Here is a 22,022-nt window from a genome sequence, read left to right as displayed (position 1 = left end):
TGTCTCAAACATAGCAACGTCTTTGTTTCCTCATACAGTTATTCAGTAAAGCACACCATTTGTATTGCTATAATTTGCAATATTCTCATTTTTAAGAGTTCTTAAGTAAAGCAAACGTTTACGATGAAGAGCTCATTTTAATTAAGGTGTTTAAGCGTAACACACTTAAGATGAAGCTAACATTTTGTCCTGACTGTCAATGCAAAACCCCCAGATCCAATATAACCGACACTGATATGGTCATACTATATTGAAACTCTTTATCCGTATTATATTATCATTTTTGTTTAATATAAATTGTTTTTCAGTAGCGCATTCTATTATACCCATAAAGAGGGTGATAGACTTCGAATACAAAAGTGGAATCCAAACATGCATATAATTATGCTGAATGAGTAGAAGCTCCTAAAAATACCTATATCCTCCTCAGCGATAGCTGTTCGTGGGGACATACTAGTATTTGCGAGTATAACAACAGCATCTACGTCTAAATCAAACAGTCGCCCCTGAATCAGTGTTACTCCATTCCCGTCTTTACTTTTCAAGGAGGCAATCAGCCTATTGCCGGGTCCCTTTTCTGCAGATGATCTCCAATTTATCGAATAACAACACTGTTGTTCACTTGCAGCCGCCACTGCTGTCTCTTCAAATGTAGGAAGTATATTTCGTGGTAAAGCAATCTTTATTTTCTTCAGCTGGAAGTACGTTTTAAGACGGTCGTCCATGGCTTTTATATCACATCTCTTTCCTCTGAATGTTAGTGTTTTATTTCCCTTATTGAGATAAATTTGAAGGCCATTTTCCAAACCCAGTTCCTGCACCTTTATTTTTCCGAATGAAGCGAAATATTCTACCTGCAGTGGAAGCAATCGTACTTGAAAAATACATTGCATATGTTCATCAAGTTGTTTAATCACACGTTGTGTGCAAAGCATGTGCACTGTTTCTTGATCAGAACAGAGAATGTACATCTGTCCAAACGTTTGCAATGCTTTGATCATCTCTCTACATTCTCCATCAGCAATGTTGAATTCCCTTTTAAAGACTAAATTCTGTAGATTGCTAACAAATATTCGTAAACTTTGTTCATCTTTGCAACCAAAGAATACTTCTTTTTCATCTGAGCGGAATACTACATGGGTGTGTGGAATCACGTCAATATGTGTACGAAGGAAGTCTAATAACTTTTCATTTGTGTTTCGGTTTTGTAGAATCTGCAGATTGTAAATATCAGATACTGATATTACTTGCATGCTGGTCAAGAATTCTTCTATCAACGTTATGATTCGCTCATTTTCATGTTTTGTATTTGTAAAACGAATCTCTTTGTTATCAGCTTCTACTTTCAATCCCTGTGTGTATACGTTCTGTTTCCAAAGGTACTGTTCAATACCAAGCTCAACAAGAAAACACCATGAACAACTGCCTTTGTTGGCTTGCAATTTCGTGATGTTAAGTACACATGTTTCTACAACAAACCAAAGACAATATGTAATATTATTTAATAATCAGGTCAACCTCACTTTGAAATTAAAACAATAAAAACGAGGACTTCAAACAATGTTTCATTATATTGACTGTTTGTATTTGTAAAATACTTTATAAACAACGCTGCTAAAATCATTTCAAAACGATTTACGGGCTTTAACATTATAATCCTTGCACAAACCTGCTATCCTATCACTTGTAGAGTCGTTTTGCTTTGCTTCCTACAAAAGGTAAACGGGAAATCATATTTTATTATAATGTTTGTGATCGATATTGGAAACTGGTATCTAACAATTTTACCTAATTTAAAAATAAGAAATATAATAATGAACACGTGAAACATACTTTACAGGAACTTTTCATCATGACATTTTAACATAAGTGTATGTTAATATTATAATGCTTTATAGACATAAATATGCAATGATACAATCCAGGAAGTTTAACACTGATTTAACGTGGTATTGCAAATACCTGAAATTGAGTCAGATCAGGATAAATATTGACCGATTGTCCACCGGAGGTCGCATTATTTCTGACCTTTAAAATGCAATGAGATTCGTTACTGTATCTCTTCGATTTCGGATTTTATTTCGATGTGTAAATATGAGTATCCGTTACCATATCTTTCAATGTGCAGCTAATGTCTTATTAATGCATACCGTAGAAAAACAAAACAAATGAAAACTGTATGCAGACACCACAAATCATAAGAAGATCAAATGTTCAAAATCTAAAAATCTTCAATACTATATACATAAAAATAGGCGTTCATATTTAAAATATTTAGTTATTGTGCAGAATGAATGAATGAATGAATGAATGAATGAATGAATGAATGAATGAATGGATGAATGAATAAATGAATGAACGAACGAACGAATAAATGAATTACACAAATAAAGATTGCATCCTATTTTTTGCACTTTTTTTGTATGCACTAAATCACAAGACAATACGTCTAATCATAACATTAGGAATTTGTTTTGAGAAAAGAAAACCATTGATATACAATACATGTAGTATAAAGTTAAATGTTGGCACGTTTTAGGGTACAGTTTTCACTTTTGCTTGATATCGATTACAAAGAGAATCCTAAAACTTCACCAAAGTAAAGAATTCAATGCCAAATCTGACAAAGCTGTGGCGAATAAAAAATGTGAGATATGATTTTATAACATTGGCCTCTTAGTTATTCTTAATCCGAAGACAAGTGTAAAATATGATCAAACATTCGTATTAAAGATCAGATCTTAAAAGAAGCTCTCACACTTGCCTGACTGTCTGTCAATTAAGAGCCATAATCAAACGATATTATGGATTGGATAATGATAGAATAACATACCCTTTCTTCCGGACTCACATTGCAGCCTAAAAGAAAAAGGTACAATCACTGTTTTTTCTTTAATCTATATGGCGCCATATAATCATGTATTAAAGTGTGAAACATGTAGGAATCTTAATTAAAGATTATCTAATCAAAGTATGTTTAAACATACATTTTAAGCAATATTCCATCATTTTTATAATTTAGTTTGCGCTGAGTTAGTATGTTCGGGTATATCATAATATAATGACTGAAACGTCAATGCATACCAAATTTGCCTTTTCCATTTGCCATGACGTCTTGAATTTCAATGAAGACTTGGCCTATTCTTATGATGTATGTATCATTTCGAATACATCAGACTTCATGTTTATCTGAAAAAGAAATAATTCAACTGGACTGCATATGCAATAATTGGATAAAAGTTACAAAAGCTCGATTAGGTTTTTTCTGACATTGGATATTCAATACCTAATGAAGCTGGTAGAGCTGAAACATAAAATTTGCGAAAAGTTACATAACATAATAAGTAGACCCCGTTGTTTGTGGTGCTTTATTTAACGTAATTGGCATCTGCAGATGACAATGGTGCAACTGCAGATGACACTGGTACAACTACAGATGACACTGGTGCTACTGCAGATGACACTGATGCAACTGCAGATGACACTGATACAACTGCATATGACACTGGTGCACCTGTAGATGACACCGTTGTTTGTGGTGCTTTATTTAACGTAATTGGCATCTGCAGATGACAATGGTACAACTGCAGATGATACTGATGCAACTGCAGATGACACTGGTGCAACTGCAGATGACACTGGTACAACTACAGATGACACTGATACAACTGCAGATGATACTTTTGCAACTGTAGATGACACTGATGTACCTGCAGATAACACTGATGTAGCTGCAGATGACACTGGTACAACTGCAGATGACACTGATACAACTGCAGATGACACTGGTGCAACTGCGGATGACGCTTATGCAACACAAGATCACCCTGGTAAACTGCAGATGACACTGAAACAACTGCAGATGACACTGGTGCAACTGCAGATGACACTGGTGCAACTGCAGATGACACTGTTGCAACTACAGATGACACTGATGCAACTGCAGATGACACTGTTGCAACTGCAGATGACACTGATGCAACCGCAGATGACACTGATGCAACTGCAGAGGACACTTATACAACTGCAGATGACACTGGTACAACTGCAGATGGCACTGATACAACTGCAGATGGCCCTGATGCAACTGTATATGACACTAGTGCAACTGCAGATGACACTGGTGCTACTGCAGATGACACTGGTACAACTGCAGATTACACTGATACTACTGCAGATGACACTGATGCAACTGCAGATGACACTGATACAAATGTAGATGACACTGGTGCAACTGCAGACGACACTGATACAACTGCAGATGACACTGTCGAAACTGCAGGCGACACTGATACAACTGCACATGACTTTGGTGCAACTGCAGATGACACTGGTGCAGCTGCAGATGGCACTGATTCAACTGCAGATGGCACTGATACAACTGCAGATGACACTGATACTACTGCAGATGACGCTGAGACATGCTGCAAATTTATCAACTAGTTACAGGAACTCTCAATTTACAAACATATATACATTGCATGTTTTAAGATGTGCCTTGCAAAGAACATGATCATCGAAATAGTTTATTTGAGATTAACAACTATTTTGCTTCACAAAACATAAGTGTAAAACAAGAGATGTTTGTCAAACATGCCCCCCTGAGCGCCATGTTGTCAGGATTATTTGGACAATTGAATGATATATGTATGTACAGAAATGACAGCTGATTTGTCATTGACATTGGATGCTTTTGAGGCTTTACAGTTAATCATGTTCAGATGATGACTAATATTTGCAGATAAAAAAAGTAGCCTTTTAACAGCAGATAAGTAAATATGATGAAATTTTAATGATGAATATGAGTTATGACCATAACCTTTGACTCTATGCTTGAAAATGCATAGGGGTCATTAACTGGTCACCCCAACTTAAATGTCAAGTGTGAGGGCCATGAGTGCAGGCATTGTCAAGTTATAACACAAATAAGCTTTCTGCGTTCAAGGTCACTGTCAACTTGACCTTTGATCTGATGACCCCCAAAATCAAAAGGGGTCATCTACAGGTCAGGCCCAACCCCTAAGTCTAGTTTGAGGGCCATGGGGTCAATAGGGGTCAACTACTTGTCAGGCCCTGCCTCCATGTCAAGCTTGATGATCATAGGTAAAGGCATTGTTGATATATCACTGGGAGAAGCTTTGTTAACCTTTTTTCGTGTTAAAGGTCACTGTGACCTTGACATTTGGCCCGACGAACTCTCAAATCAATAAGGGTCATCTACTGGTCAGGCCAAACCTTCATGTCAAGATGACCATAGATATAGGAATTGTCGAGTTTGCCTTCAAGGTCACTGTGACCTTGGCATTCTACATTATGAACCCTAAAATAGATAGGGGTCATCAAATGGCCCAACCTCCAAGTCGTGTTTGAGGGCCATGGGTGCAGGCATGATCGAATTAACACTCAGACAACCTGTTATCATTCAAGATCTCTGTGACCTTGCACTTTGGCCTATTGATCCCTAAAATCAATAGAGGTCATGAACTGGTCAGACCAAACCTCAAAGTCAAGTTTGAGGTCCATGGGTGCAGGCATTGTCGAATTATCACTCGGACAACCTTTTATCATTCAATGTCACTGTGACATTGACCTTAGACCCGATGGACCATAAAATCAATCGGGATCATGTACTTGTTAAGCATAGCCTTTATGCCAAATTTGTTGAGCAAAGGTCTAGGCAATGTTGAGTAATCAATCAGAGAAGCTTTATAATCCTTTTACCATTAAAGGTCACTGTGACCTTGAACTTTGATCTGATGACCTCTTAAATAAATAGGGGTCATCTACTGGTTAGGCCTAACCTTCATGTCAAGTGTGATGACCATACGCTTAGGAAGTGTTGAGTTATCACTCGGACAAGCTTGGACCGACCGACCCACCGACCCACCGACCCTCGGACCCACCTACCGACCGACCGATCGACATGTGCAAAGCAATAAACCTCTCTTCTTCGAAGGGGGGCATATTGATTGAGCTAAGAAATGGATCTATGATATTGCAGAATTAATTTCATGAAACGTTTTTCGTCCAGATCTACCAAAACACAACCTTTAATTTATACACTACAAGTTTATTTACATATTAAGATAACTTGTGTAAAGATACAAATTGTAGTAGTTTGCTAGATAAACTTATATATGTGTTGCAGGAAGGTCATTGCAAACAGAATGTGCGTATATTAAGAATTAATAAATATATATTGATAAATTGATATATTCAAAAGTCGATCAAGTCTTAGCTCTTCGCATAAATATTAATAAAAAGAAAAAAACAACATGCTAAATCATTTGTTTATATATATTAAAATATATGGGTTAATCAAAGTAACATACAAATACAATTATAACTACCATACATGGTAAAGGTTTAATACTGATATATAACTGTACCACACTACGAAATGCACGAAAAGGTGTTGTTATCGTACGATTTTGATTATTTAAAAAAAAACTACACTCAAAGTTGGGTCACTATCAGTCATTCACTTGAATACCAGCAAAGGATCTAGATCATAACTTCAAAAATCTTATATCTGTAGAAGCTTTACAGATAACAACTTGAGCAAACACAGTGCAAAAGTCGTATGAAGGATCAAAACAAAAAATCCTATCATTCTTTTTAGTTTCAATATTGAGCAAACATGTATCCGCCGCAACATGTGTAACTGTAAATGTTATGAGGAGTTGAACAAAATCAATCAGTTTTTCTTCCGTGTTTTAACAAATAAATGAATTTTCTATATTTCATATATAATAAAAGTCAAAACACAACTACATAAAAATGTCCATGAGCTATTGTGTAATCACTGAGCAGTGTACACTATATTTATTTCAAGTAGGGGTTAAAACTAAATTTTGTTTGCATCGATTAAAGTTCTGAACCTACGATTTCTTTGCTTGCGCTACTCTTCAATCAGGATTTTATATTTCGTGCCTTTACTGAATGAACTCCATAGGAGGTAGGCACTGACTAATTTCTTGATGATTGTTTTGATTTGGGCTTAAATTGGAAATTATATAGTTTCTGTTACAAAAAAATGTATATAAACAAATGTTTTCTTAATGACTATAAACACTGTTATTAAACAGAATTCGTTTTTATGCCCCCGAAGGTGGGCATATTAAAATCGCACCGTACGTTCGTCCGTCCGTCCGTCCATCCGTCCGTTTGTCCGGCTCAATAGAGTATAGGTTGTGGTGTCCGGGCTTAACCTTTCCCTTGTTTGGACATTTTTTAAAATAACTTGCCACATGTGTTCCACATACCAGACAACGTGTCACGTGCAAAACCCGTGTTCCTACCTCAAAGGTCAAGGTCACACTTAGTGTTTATTCACAATGGAGTGCTGCATATAAGGACATAGAGTATAGGTTGTCGTGTCCGGGCTGTAACTTTCCCTTTTATGGACAGGTTTTAAAATAACTTGCCACATGTTTTCCACATGCCAAGACGATTTGTCCCGTGCAAGATCTGTGTCCCGTCCTCTAAGGTCAATGTCACGCTTAGTGTTTATTCACAATGGAGTGCTGCATATAAGGACATAGAGCATAGGTTGTTCTGTCCGGGATGTAAATTTCCTTTGTTTGGACATATTTTAAGATAACTTGCCACATGTGTTCCGCATACCAAGACGACGTGTCGCGTGCAAAACCCGTATCCCTACCTCTAAGGTAAAGGTCACACTTAGGTGTTTATACACAATGGAGTGCTGCAAAAAAGGACATAGAGTAAAGGTTGTCGAGTCCGGACTGTAACTTTCTCTTGTATGGACACATTTTAAAATAACTTGCCACATGTGTTCGACATACCAAGACGACGTGTCGCGTGCAATACCCGTGTCCCTACCTCTAAGGTCAAGGTCACACTTATGTGTTTATACACAATGGAGTGCTGCAAAAAAGGACATAGAATAAAGGCTGTCGAGTCCGGACTGTAACTTTCTCTTGTATGGACCTATTTCAAAATAACTTGCCACATGTGTTCGACACATCAACAGGACTTGCCGCATGCAAGACCTGTGTCCCTACCTCTAAGGTCACACTTTGTGTTATTCACAATGGAATGCTGCATATATAAGGATATTTTTCTAGGTTGTTGTGTCCGGGCTGTTACTTTCTCTTGTATGGACAAATTTTAAAATGACTTGCCACATGTGTTTGACATACCAAGACGACGTGTTGCAGGCACGACCCGTTCCCTATCTCTAAGGTCAAGGTCACTCTTAGTGTTTATTCACAATGGAATGCTGCATATATAAAGACATAGAGTATAGGTTATCGTGTCCGGGCTGTAACTTTCCCTTGTTTAGACAGATTTTGAAATAACTTGCCACATGTGTTTGACATACCAGGACGACGTGTCGCGTGCAAAACCCGTGACCTTACCTCTAAGGTCAAGGTCACACTTTGGTGTTTATTCATAATGGAATGCTGCATATAAGGACATAGAGTATAGTCTGTCTTGTCCGGGCTGTAACTTTCTCTTGTATGGACAGACTTTAAAATAACTTGCCACATGTGTTCATAATACCAAGACGACGTGTCGCGTGCAAGACCAGTGACTTTACCTCTAAGGTCAAGGTCACACTTAGGTGTTTATTCATAATGGAATGCTGCATATAAGGACATAAGGAGTAGTTTGTCGTGTCCGGGCTGTAACTTTCTCTTGTATGGATAGAATTTAAAATAACTTGCCACATGTGTTCGACAAACCAAGACGACGTGTCGCGTGCAAGACCCATGTCACTACCTCTAAGGTGAAAGATACACTTAGTGTTTATTTCACAATGGAATGCTGAATATAAGGTCATAAGAGTGTAGGTTGTCAAATATGGGTGGTATTTTTTATGTTCAAAGGAAATTTAAAATAACTTGCCATATGTATTTGACATGTAAAGGCAAGATCAACTTTTCATGTTCTGACCTTGTTCACAGGTCAATGTCACATTCGGGGGCATTCGTCACATACTGTGACGGCTCTTGTTAGGTATTCAAAGTTTTGTCTTGTTTATGTCGTAATAGGTTTGCTTTTGACAGCATAGCGGAATCGGAATGAATTTGTAGGTTCGGCTGTTCGTTTTAGACTACGCGAAAACGTAGCGACTGGAAACTATGTTGTGTGCCAGTGTACCAAATCCCTGACATGCATATAAATAACATAAAAAATCGAATATACAATTCAACTTAAATATTAAAAGATAAAAGCAGTGTTAAGAATATTTAGGATTTTAAGCGACCATTTCCCCGACAATGACATCAACTACGCTATTCATTTCTTATATTTACACCAATAGTACATTTTTTCCATTCAAAATTGCTAAAAAATACTTCATTTACATTAAAAAGAGTATTTTGTCACCTGTTTTGTGAATAGAACGACTCGATCGTAACCGGAAACAGTTTTTCAAATGCCGTCACGATTACGAAGGTAAATTAATACCTTCTTACATGTTGATATACGTTTATCATGGCTTGCTGACACGATATAAACAAAATCACCAAGATCATTTTCAATATACATGTATATTGTTATGCGATTACTCACGATCTGAACATATCCGAAGAGGTTGCGTTCATCAGATGAGAATCGCAATTGCCGGAAGGCAGTTCATTTAAGGAATGGAAGTTGATGTGAAAATAATAAACAGTGGTTTGTTAGTTAACGCGTTGGGACTGACCGTACAGCGTGGAAAGCTAGTTTATTTTATTACTGTATAATTACAACTTTGAGCAAGTGCGAGTAAATGCTTAAATCCTATTGGATAAAACAACTAATGTGACATTCATTCATTTCTCCATTTGGCATTCGTGTATGCAAATCAGCTTATTGATATACCGGACTACTTTCATTTTACATGACGTCACATCATAGAAGGCAGTTATTTAAAATAAGTTACCGCATTTAACATGTGCATTTTCCTTCTTAAAAATATTTGGGATTAAAGTTGCACTCTCACAGATTGACCGTTTTTATAACTTTTTTTTTGTCTTGGAAAGAGCAGATTTTTGCGTAAATATCTGCAATCCAATGACAAAAGATTGCTGACAAAAGATCAGATCGCAGATTTTCGTATTTCTGTCCGAAAATTAATGTTTTATGGCTTAAACCGTTACTTACGGTTTAAGAAAAATGCATTAATCATCATTTTTTGTTCTTAAATATAAAAATCTGCGATCTAATTCTTTGTCAGCAGTCTTATATAACTAGTTTCCGTAAGTTTTCGCAATAATTGGCTCGTTCCAAGACAAAAAATAAAAAAGTTGTCAAAACGTTCAATCTTTGAGAGTGCAGCTTTAAAATAAAGAAACAACTGAACAATAAACCTTTTAAAAATATTGATCTTGCTTTATCGTTTTATTATCAAGGAAAATAAATTGATTGCGGAGAACTGGAAGCTGAACGTTCGTTTTAGGCACAGAGTAAACATGGCGGATGATCGGTTAGATTTCGACTTGTATAAAGATATTTTTGGTAGTTTTGAGTTGTTTGAGCCGGAATTGAGTGAGGAAACTGCTGCTGCTGCTACTGCTGCTGCTGCTGCTGCTGTTGCTGAGATTTCTCCAGAAAAGGAAGAATAGATGAAGATTTCTTTTGATGATTTGCCTGAAGTTACAAATAAAAATGAAGGGAAAATGAAAGTTTAGATCTAGATCAACAGCTTAATGAAAGTAATGGCATGCCAACTATTCATGAATATGAACAACAGAGCAGTAGGTTTATTGGTAAAACTATTGTCTAGGCAATAAATAATAGAAGATACATTTCAGAGTTTAACAAGTCGCCTGTACGTTAATATCTTACCTGAAAACCAGAACTAGTATTTATTTGTTGCAGAACAGCAAAATAAAGCAGAGTTATTTAAGGTAGCATGCAACAAAAACCTTCTGTTAATTAGGATTATGCACTATAAAAATACATAAATATAGACCATTATGTCTGTCATCGCCTTTCGTTTGGAATTAGGATTCACAAAAATAGAACAAGCTATTAAAATGCAATGCATGTGTAAAAAGGTGTGTCTTATTTTCTAGCGGGCAAAGGAATCATAAAGATATTTATTTTATTTTTTACAATGTTCCTGTCGTGTTTCAAAACACTTCATCATTAATCTTTAAGAGTTACGATGTATTGAAATAATATCATACGAAATTTGTTAATTACTCGGCCTCACATGTATAACCTGGTTTAAGCCTTTTATAAAAGTCGCCGCCAATAAGGAAATACTTTTTCAGAACATTGCTTTTCAAATCACCACAAACCATCACCTTCGATATTTTAATTGCTGCAAACGTGGGTTGACATTAACTTTTGTTCCGGTGTCATGTTTTGCAGGCCTTTCGGTGGCAACTTTAATTCGCCAATCGGTGTGTCTAAACACTTCAACAACCCTGCTCCAATCCTTCTTTGCTGGCGGGCACATCGACATTGCCCCTCTCATTAAGATAAGCATAGCTTTTGGTGCTTCCTCCATTTCTTTTCCCGACGTTTGTCTTCCTGCGTCTCGTCCTCTCAGTGTTGATTACACGTTGTATTTCCTGTGTCTTCTTTCTCCACTTTTGGTTTAAAAATAACTTCCATTTTTCTAGCCACGTGTAAATATTACTTGAAACTATTAATGAAGACGGAGACGAGAAGGCCGGCCAGTATTTGTCCGCTGTACTGCCCTTTGAATACATTATCTCACTTGTAGTGGCGCAACACTTTGGGTACTACCATGAACCTGACAAATCTTCTTCAGAAGGAAGGCAGTGATCTACTACATGCTGTTTAAGAAACTTACGTCATTGTCAAATTGTGCAATGACTGGAGGGCTGATCCTGATGTGTAGAATGGACTGTACATGAAAGCAACGGATATAAGCTCAGGCTTCAACATTCAACCATCAAGTCCAAGAAGAGTTGGTCGACAGCAAAACAGAGCAAATCCTGAGATGCAAACACCATCTGACTACTTTAACGAATAAAAACTTCCTGCGAACGACAATGAAACTTACTGATATTGTTGCTCTCTTTAATGATTTTACAACAAGAAAATATACGCCAAAACGCACCTACAATCACCTAGCTATGCAAAGTTACCGGGGGTGGGGAGCATGCCCACGGGCCCTCTAAAACGTGGCCTACACATATATTTTCGTCAAGCTACGCACCTGACTACTGGTTGACGTTACATTTCCGAACAGGGCACAAATCCCGAACACCGGCTAAAACACGCGTTTTTTTTACTGTGATCGATTATTCGATGATCAAGATCAATACAGAGGCTTGCCTTGACTACACTTGCGAAGTTTCATCTTGTTTTGTTAAGTATTTTTCTAAATAAAATGTCATTTAATGTGTATACCTTAACGATCAAAATGTAGTACATGGGGGAATGACATCAGAGGGTGCACGCGGTTTTGCAGTTATGTTGACCTACATTCAAGGTATTTATAAATAGAAATCATGCTTTACATTTGAATTGCATGTTTTGAAAAACATCGGAAACAATAAATAACTTTGCAGTTAAGTGTTTATTTAATATAGCATACTTATTAATTATAATTGTATGACCATGTATTTGCGTTTTTCAAGTGTTCGGTATTTGTGCCCTCCATGGCTTAAATTTAAGGTTGATTTACTGGCCATAAAATGAACAATTTTCGACATGAAATTGATGAGATCGTGAATCTGTACTTTGACAGATATTGTCACATTAACCAAGGATGTTTCATACGCAATTTTTACTTACTGTAACAAAATCTCTCCAAGATAATTGTGAAAACCTCAAAAAGTGTTCGGATTTGTGACCTTAGCCACGGGTATAATTTTGCCTTCTATTTTGGAAAAACCCGATTGAATTCTAGCAAATTTGCTCTACCACTACATCGTCGCTTCTTATAATTTGGTATGTTCCAATCTAAATAGGCATTTGCACCCTGAATATCTCAGATGTTAATAAATAAAAGACGAAAAGATACAAATGCCTTACATTTTGTTTGTCAATGTCATGTCATTCTCTTCACCGATGAACAGAACGAGCACTATCACCCATTCGTATTGTGGCTTTTTGCATAGGTGTTAAATTCTCATATTTGGTAATAAATGAAACAATAAAATATTTCCCACACCTGAGTCCTCATTCTGGCACAGTTATGCACCAGTCAATTGTAACAACGGCCCCCCAGGTCTGAGTTATACCCGGGATAGAAGGGGAAATGGGCCGTTTTGTTACCTTCCAGTCGGACCCACAGGCATCTGGATTATTGTTTGTCACTTAAATGTTGTTTAAAACCATTTTGGGTACATACAATGAGATAAACAACACATCTGAAGATATTTAGTGTCTTTGATATACAAAGAAGAAACAAGGGATGTAACTCAAACTTACCCGATTTCACGGTAGAGTCCAGTTTTATGCAAATTTCTCAACCAACATAAAAACAATCCATTTTTAAATAAGTGACATGGAAAGAAGAGTCGATTACCTTTAAAATGGTGTGCGATATGTTGGTGTATCTATAATGTCTTTAGACAAACAAGCATAATTCAATGTCCAATTCTCGTGTTTTTCTTTAGTCGGAAAGAGTACAGCAAATTCAAATCTTAAATTTTCCCCGTGTAAACAGTACTAATGACAGTCCTATTGAAGTTATTTTATGTTTCAGTGTACAGATAAATTAATTCCATTTCTTAATATCACCATAAGACTAACACCACAGTTTAAGAAACAACTGTGTCAGTCTTCAAATAGACAAAAAGATAACAAACAAACACGGATGAAACATTTGAAAAAACAATAAATTTCTGTTGGTTTCCATTTTCTTGTTCATTTTTGCTTGAAATTATTCTGCTTGAATGTGATTATTGTTGCTTAAATTAGAACTTAACACTTTGTGTATATTTAAGGAATGCAAGTGTTCAGATTGCTCATTATTTCTTGAACACTAAATACTATATTTGATTGATTGATCGTCTAAATCATTTATAAATTCATGAATATCTTATTCAAAGTGTTCTGCATAGACGATATGAATTTCAGGTCTGAAAATGTTATGAGTTTGGAAAATTACGGGTTTTAAAATAACAGTAACGCACGGTCGGCGCACCGTCTAGAATCTACGTCCGCCATTATCGCCAAATCTGGCGCCAATGGATTGTGCCGGTATTCCGAGAAATCAAGAGTCAGCTTAGAGGACATCGTTTTAATTTATTCCATCAACTGCAAGTTAATGTGCATACAGTGATTTTTTTTACTATTTAAACAATTTGACGCCGAATATCGGCCTTTTCACAATCGCCAAAAAAACGCTAAATTCAAAAATATATGAAGAAAAATTCACAATTCCCAAGAGCTACTTCTGAACAAATTGTTTTTCTATTAAATCGGCGTAAAAACTGGTAAAAGTTGTGTGAAGCTTTGACGATTTTAGTGAAATATTTACCGATCGGCGTTGTGAATTCGCATACACATAGAATACCGAATGACGGCTTTTATCGATACCTGATCAAGTAGACGCACGCACCTAAGTAAAGCGCTGGCCGTAGAGCGCTCGGTCACGCGGAGCAAAATGACAGCAAAATTTGTAAACAATTTGTGATTTATCGGCAAAATGTCAAGAAATGGCAAGTATTATCAGAAAAAAAATATTAAAGATCCACGCTGCCGGTACATCAACAATATTTTTCTCCTTTAAACAGATGACATTTATCTGTAACTCTTTGCATTTAATAAATATGCAATTATCTAAGTTTCATTGTTGTCTATTTTCATCGGTCGGTGGAATTACTGTCTGATACCTATCAGTAATGACACCCCGCTGTGACAGATTCTTATCGTGCGGTCAGTACTTGGAACCATGGTGTCACTGATGACTATAATACGATGTGTATTGAACCCCAATGGCGGTCAGGTTCAAAACGGGATGCTCCTGTGAACCAGAAATTAAATCTTGTATTTACACAAAGGAGTATTAGAAGATCAACTTTAAATATTGACTTATAATTATAATAGTTTTGTTCATCCTCACCTGATGTGAATATTTTTTTGAATGTATTTATGATTCTATTTCATATTATGTATAACCTATGTCCTACAATGTGTTTGTTTATTTATTATTCATTTGTGGTTAAGAAGATGATGTACGTTGTACAAGTCTTAATAAAATATCTGTTCTGTTCTATTTACACGAAGGTAACAAGTAAGAGTACGCGGTGTATGAGAGCAACATCTGAAGTCGGAATATTTATTTCTTAATGCAATGCAGTTCAAGAGTACATTGCACGTCAGTGTTTCTATTTATATATATATGTATGTTTTATCAATTATATTCGTATTGTTTTTGGTATAATAATAGTACAATATAGATTTAGTGAATACATTTTAAGAAAAGCGTTGTAAGCATTTGCTTTTAAAAAGAAAGGCGAGGAATATTTGGGTAAGAGTTGAAAGCGAATATGGATTTTAAAATTGGCTAATTAAAGTCGGAACACCTTGAGAACGTGATATGTTAAATTTCACGTGTTTGGTAAAAAGGTGTGAATTCGCAGTACCTAATGAAAGCGCTTGTTGATATATCAAAGTTAGAACCGTGTATTGAGTGTTTGTAGCAGAATTAACACCTTGGCATGGCTTGAGCACAATCGTCAGATTGTCAGTATATATAAAGGTGTGTTCAAATATATTGCATGTATGTTGTGTTCACTCTTGTTATTAAAAATGAAGAAAGTTGCAATTTTCGGGGACAGTCACGTCTGGCGACTAGGCGCATTCTGCAATGAGGACCTCAAGGTGCGTTGTTTTTTCATGTTCACTCATTATGTACATTAAAACCTAACTTCCTATTTAGTTAGCTTACATCGGCGATTTATACGTGTTTGTTTCTAGTTGTTTCTAGTTGTCATATGGCGACATGCCAATATACTCGTACTAAAAAGTTTTAGGATGGTCAATCTGTAAGATAGCAGCTTGTAGACTTTTTGTAAACACCTACTGTCCCGATTTAATGACTCAACCTAATTAAGAGTGCTTTCGGTATTTACGGAGATTTCGGGATTTCGGTAATTCCACCGACCCTATTTTCATTTTTTTGTCTATAATGTACAGACACTAAATCAGGCTGTATGTACGAGTATAACACTATTGTATTTCAGAATTAAGATTTTAATGTTTTGTTAATCTTTTACAATTTTGAACTTTAACGCGCTAAAATTTCACAAAAGAAAAGGCATGGGCTGTTTTACAAAAAAGTGAAAAAAATCACTGGCATAATACGATATCCACGTTTTCTATAGAGTGGTATTCGAATATTTATAGCAGTGGATTACGCGCCATGAAAAGTGTGTCAGTGTTGGTGGTAGATACTTCGAAAAAATGTGACGCTTTATAAGCGCAACGTCACCAACGTCATTGGACTGCGCCGGTCGGGTTTAACCATATATCATTAATGCAATGTAATTCAGCAAATAAATTATGTATTGTTCTGAAAATCTCAGGAATTATACCAGGATTGTTTTATGTATTGTATGTGACTTTTCTATGTTCTATGTGAAATGATATTTGAATTATTAAAAAGTCCACGTAATTTTGGATCAACCCTCGTACACTGCACTTTTTTGTTAAGCATTCATCCAAATCATTTGGGTCAATATTGGCAGAAAAACTGCTTTTGGATTTATACTGGTCATCAAAACCGGCACAGACAAAAACATAAGACGTGTTTAATGAATGTGCAGGAAGGGTATAAAGGTGTCGGCCCACAACGAAATGCTTCTGGGTCGCAGTACCCCTTCAAGTAGTTCTTGAAAAAAAATGATTCTCTGAGGTAGCATTTGATTATGTGTACATTGTATTATTGTATGTATTTTCAAGTTTACACATGATTAATATCATATTTAATACAGTGATGTGGTTTTGAATGATATTTTGCAGGACGTCTTTCTTGGATGGATGGATGGATTAAGAGATGACCCCAGAGATGCGGCCATGACTTTAGCACATGTACATGTACGTTATAGACTTTGCTAGGCTTTGCAGTGTTTAGTAGGACCGCACTCACACACCTTTACAGCCATTGATTTATGGTCTCACACTCATTCACTTACACAAACTCACACTTAATCAATCAATCAATCAATTTATCAATCAGTCAATTAATCAATCAATGCACACCTACCTGGAAAGGTATGACATCCTTTGGAAGAGATGAATCTTGCAGTCTGGTAGACGGTTGCTGACTTAACTTTATTGTCCCAAGCGGCAACTGCAATTAGAAAAAACATGCTGATGTTCGCACTAAAACAAAGCCTAAGTATTGAGTAAAATTAAACATTCAGCTTGTTGGCTGGTGTAACATATCTATATCCCCAAATAGATGATCAGCGAAACATGAATTGCATTGCGTGTCCGAGGTGGGGGTCCCAAGGATATCTTGACGCAACTTACCATAGCCGCCTTGCGTTTTTGTTCACAAAGCCGGCACACACAGTTCATTCTTAAATTGCATGTTGTGTCCAGCTGTTCATGACACTCTTCAATAAACCTATCAATGAATTAAACAAATTAACAAATAACTACCAGGTATTAAATGGAAATAATGTTATTTTTTACCTGAATTATTGATAAATACAACTTATATTGCAGTCAAAATGGATAAAATATTAGAAAAATGTGTCCTGTTCCAAAAAGTCAGGTTTTGAAGTTGCAGACAATAGTCCAAAGCCCAAGAATTTAAGTGTTCAGACAGGGGCAGGCAAATCTTTAAAAAAAAGTCAAAATTTTAAAATTTAAAGAAAACTAAAATTATACAAACATTGGTAAAACCCTTTTAGAAGCTAGGTGCCTATACCCTCAGAAATTTTGTGTGAAATTTCATTACTGTACACTGCATATAAGCTGTGATATTCCAAAATCTTGTTTTCACTTCTAGGTCACGGTCCATAACAAATTGTCCTTCTTGTTATATATATGTAAAATCACTCCAGCTTACCACTTTTTTTTTGAATTTGCAGAATAGATTTCAACTTTGACACTTTTTTCCGACAAATTATGAACACTTTATTGTCAGTTAATTTAACACCAGAAAACCATATCAGATAGTTTCGTTTTTCTGCTATCAACATTTCTTTACTGTCACTATTTATAACCGGTCCTACTAAACACTGCAAAGCCTAGCAAATCCTAGCAAAGTCAAGCAAAGCTGTGAGTGTGTGCATGCTTCATATATTCTCCGTCCTGGTTGGCATACAGGACCGTCATCAGACATTCTGGCATGAATGTGAGAGAGTTTAAAGCCATTTCATATTTTTGTGTTACTATATTGATGTTTGATTAAATTTACACCGCCGTGTTACTGAGTAACACTTTGAAATAGGGCCTAAATCATCAAGCTAGAGCTTGGCATAATTGTTTACAAACTTCTGCGATATTTCTGCCCTTGAAAATACAGTTACACTTCGTTCAGTATTTGAAAGCTTTCTGATACACTTTTTGTTTATTTGAGATATTAATGAGGCTACTTCTAAGTAACTAGATGCTCAAAGTAACTAGATGCTCTGGGTGTTCACTGGGTGACAAAGGCTACCAAGTATTGGTTGTTTCTTTTTTCTGAAAAGATATTTCTAGTGAATTGCCCAGTTGCAGTGGTTTTGACACCACAGAACCAGCACAGCTCCATGACAGATATACATGTTTCGTCATTTATGTCAGTACTGCTGTATTGGAGGCGTCACAATTTCTGTGTGGAAATGTCATCTGATGCACTCATAACGGTGTATTTCTAGAATATCTTTTATAAGTGCATGGCCATTCTCTGTCATTTTCAGATACACTGTGTTGTGCGAGGATAACAAATGCAGAGTGGTACCACAAGTCACCTAAGCCACCATTCCCCTAACAGACGAAAGGCTCATGGCGACAGTTTCTGCAGTTTACAGCAAAGCTCTCAATTGTAGCCCTACGAACTTCAGGTAAGCGATAAATCTGGGCTTCAAGATATCTCTGTTTTCGCTTTAAGTTTATACTTGATTTGAACAAACTCACAATTTCAGCATCAAAATCCAGGTTTAGATTCCAGACCAAACCTTGTCTCTTTCATAAAACTTAAGTTCAGATGTTCTATAACCCACATACATGTTCACTACTTATGACGGATAAGAACTTTCGCAAATTGATTATAAATGCGTTTTCCCAGATTTACACCCTCCTCTTGCAGATACTGCCGAGGGCGTAGCTTGGGTGCACCGGGCCGGTTTTCCAGCCGTGTGGAATCAACATCTCCAGCTGAACTGGGGCCGGGAATTATATAAGACTCCTCAGCAGCACGGTGAGCTTTTGCATATTTATTTCCAGGCTGGTATATCCGGCCAGACTTCCTGCGTTTAAGCTTTCCTATCGTCATTGTTTTAATAACGTACCTCAAGTCTTTCAATGAAATCACAACTGTAACACCTTTGGAGACTAGATACAAATTAAGGAACCATTATGTGTAGAAAGCCTTTTGGGTGATATAAAATCAGATAAGTAAACAGGATTCTCATGGTTTATAAGAGGCCTTGTGGACCTTCCATTCTTTTCTTGGGTAAGAGCAGATTAAGTATGTAAGAAGGAGGGATACAGATGTGATAGTAAACAGTGTGTTTTTTAGGTATGTTTGTTTTTATTTTATCACCATTTTGAAGGTAATGATTGTATACCTACAATTTAAGGTAAAAATAGTTCAATTATCATAACTTTTTCATTTTTTCATGATTCAAATTTGGAAATGCATGATTTTTTTAGTTTTTTCTTTCATATTTAGCTCTAAAATTCACATTTTAAATGGTATGAAGGGACCAAATCAGGGATAAGTAAGAAGTGTTACACAAACACTGCAATATGTTCTTTATTTCAAGTTAATCTATAAATTTATCTCTGGAGAATTTAGTCTGATCTCCATTTCTCAGAAAATGTTGCTGTCCGAGGGCCTATTCCATCAATGAGTATCACTGTCTTTAAATTGCTGTTGCGGTACAGTTTTACATTGCAAAAGTTTTATGGCCCTGCTTTTTTGCAACTCCTCATTCATTTTTGTACAGCGAGAAAAGTAAGGGAATTCTAGAGATTTACTAGAATTATGGATTGTTTTTCTTGAGTTACACAGTACATAAGGAGGATTAAGTGTGTACACAACTCCTCATTCATTTTCATATGTTGTTTGCAGACTTTATGAACAGAAAATTCCTGCTTATTATTTATACATGTAACATAGAAGTGTACAAGACTAACATTAGAAACATGACATAAAAGAGATCACTATGATTTATTTTCTCAAAAAAAAAGATATTGTTACTGTTAAATTTAGAACTTTTACTGCATAGTAAGAAATGTCTTCTGCTCATCTTTATAACATCATTACATGGAATGATGTTAACTTCCCAAGACACATTTCCACATGGCGCAGCTCATTTATATATTTTGTTGATGGATTGTTTAGAATGGGTCAGTTTTAACTGAACAGAATGTTTTAATCACCATTTTACAGAGTGCTAGCCAGTCGTTGCCATTCTTTACATTGTTGAGGACAGTCCTGCCAACATAACAGTTCGTTCAATAAGAGGTAAAAAAACTTGTCTCGTTTGCATTTTCGATTGCTAACAGAATTTTGTGTGCACAGTTTGAGATTATTAAAATTATTATACCTGACATCTATTCAACATATAGTAAAAACTCCAGGACAATATGTTCAACTATCACTTAACATTATCACCCTCTGCCAGATTATATAATCTTATATGATGATAACTCCTTTCTTCACAATTGTTGTTAAATATATAATGTTTAAACTAACAATAAAATGGAAATTATGCTCTTTAAACCCAGAACCATTATTAACTGTCAGATACTGGTAAGTGAACTGGTCTTGATGTACTTTTTGTGAGATAATAACTATTTGCATATTACTACTTTTGTACATTCAATAGAACATCGTCTTGTTTGTATGGTTAAATGGCTTTATTATGTTCCCCCAGTTTAAGACTAACAGTGATATATCGAGTTTTATCAGTGTAATAACATGATATTTTACTGTTTCATATCCATCAAATATCCTTGTGCTATATGATAATCCTGTTAGTAGTATAACAGGATTATTGATCATTAGCCATTCACATAAAATCTTAATAGGACAGAACAGTTAATGTAAATCATTTCGAGAAATTATGACATTAGTGATGCCTTTCTTGTTTAAATTCATTTTTGTATTTTAAGGTAAAGAACGGGTTGATGATTTCCTGGATATGGGCAAGACCCACTCGTTGCAGGGATTAAGCAGAATAGAGCAGTATTGAACAACAAGAACAAAACTTTTTAATGAAAACAAAACACTTTGTTAGCAAGCACAGAAGAAAAAAGCAGCAATGACGATACACTGAAGTGATTGGAGTTTCACCACGATAAAATACTATAAAGAAAGTCATTAAGTTGGTCGGTTTTGCACGAGGTCTGCAAAAGTGCAAAAAAATATTTGGACTAAAGTTTTCAAGATACTGTCTTTGAACTTTAAACGTATGTTCGCATGAAGTGAAGATGTATTTGACATATTTATGATATGGAGCAGTCCAATATTTGTTAGAGGGGGAAAGGATTTGTAAAAATTTCAAGATGCAAACAAATAATAATTCTCAAGACAATAATGAATTATAAATATTTAAAAGATACATACTGTGGAAAACTTTTTATACTTATTCACATTATTTAAGAAAATTTGGACTCAGTTTGATCTGTACCTAGCAAGCTATAATATGCAAATAAAGTAACTTTATTATTCATATAAATTTAGTCTGATGCCTTGATTAACAGGTGTGAAATAAATAGCACAACAGCTACCTATTTGTTTGACTGACCACTGTGCACACACTATGATATATAGCCATATCAAAGTGATCATTAAAGCTGCACAAATTGACAATTTTGGCCTTTTTTTATTTTTTGGTCTCAGAATCTATATAATCATATTATGATAACACAATTTAATAGGTATTTCCAGAATTAGTGTGTCACTGTATGTA

The 22,022-nt window shown here is 35.8% G+C and overlaps 1 protein-coding gene across 1 annotated transcript; it reads left to right on the top strand.

Moving 5' to 3' along the window:
* The first annotated feature begins 2,901 nt into the window (after nt 1–2,901).
* LOC128210515 (autotransporter adhesin BpaC-like) lies at nt 2,902–4,443 on the top strand. The gene is made up of 4 exons (XM_052914866.1): nt 2,902–2,938; nt 3,395–3,538; nt 3,570–3,746; nt 3,842–4,443. The coding sequence occupies exons 1-4, from the start codon at nt 2,902–2,904 to the stop codon at nt 4,441–4,443; spliced, it is 960 nt and encodes a 319-aa protein (XP_052770826.1).
* Nucleotides 4,444–22,022: the final 17,579 nt, after the last annotated feature.

The sequence above is a fragment of the Mya arenaria genome, chromosome 12 (assembly GCF_026914265.1).
Source record: "Mya arenaria isolate MELC-2E11 chromosome 12, ASM2691426v1".
Taxonomy (NCBI): Eukaryota; Metazoa; Mollusca; class Bivalvia; order Myida; family Myidae; genus Mya; species Mya arenaria.
This window is presented reverse-complemented; position numbering and strand designations above follow the sequence as displayed.

What these genes read in the sequence shown, in the direction of transcription:
- LOC128210515 (XM_052914866.1), top strand. Translation starts at nt 2,902, where the DNA reads ATGGCGCCATATAATCATGTATTAAAGTGTGAAACAT. An exon ending in TGTATTAAAGTGTGAAACAT is followed by an intron (nt 2,939 to 3,394) that starts GTAGGAATCTTA and finishes TGGCATCTGCAG; the next exon opens with ATGACAATGGTGCAACTGCA. An exon ending in AGATGACACCGTTGTTTGTG is followed by an intron (nt 3,539 to 3,569) that starts GTGCTTTATTTA and finishes TGGCATCTGCAG; the next exon opens with ATGACAATGGTACAACTGCA.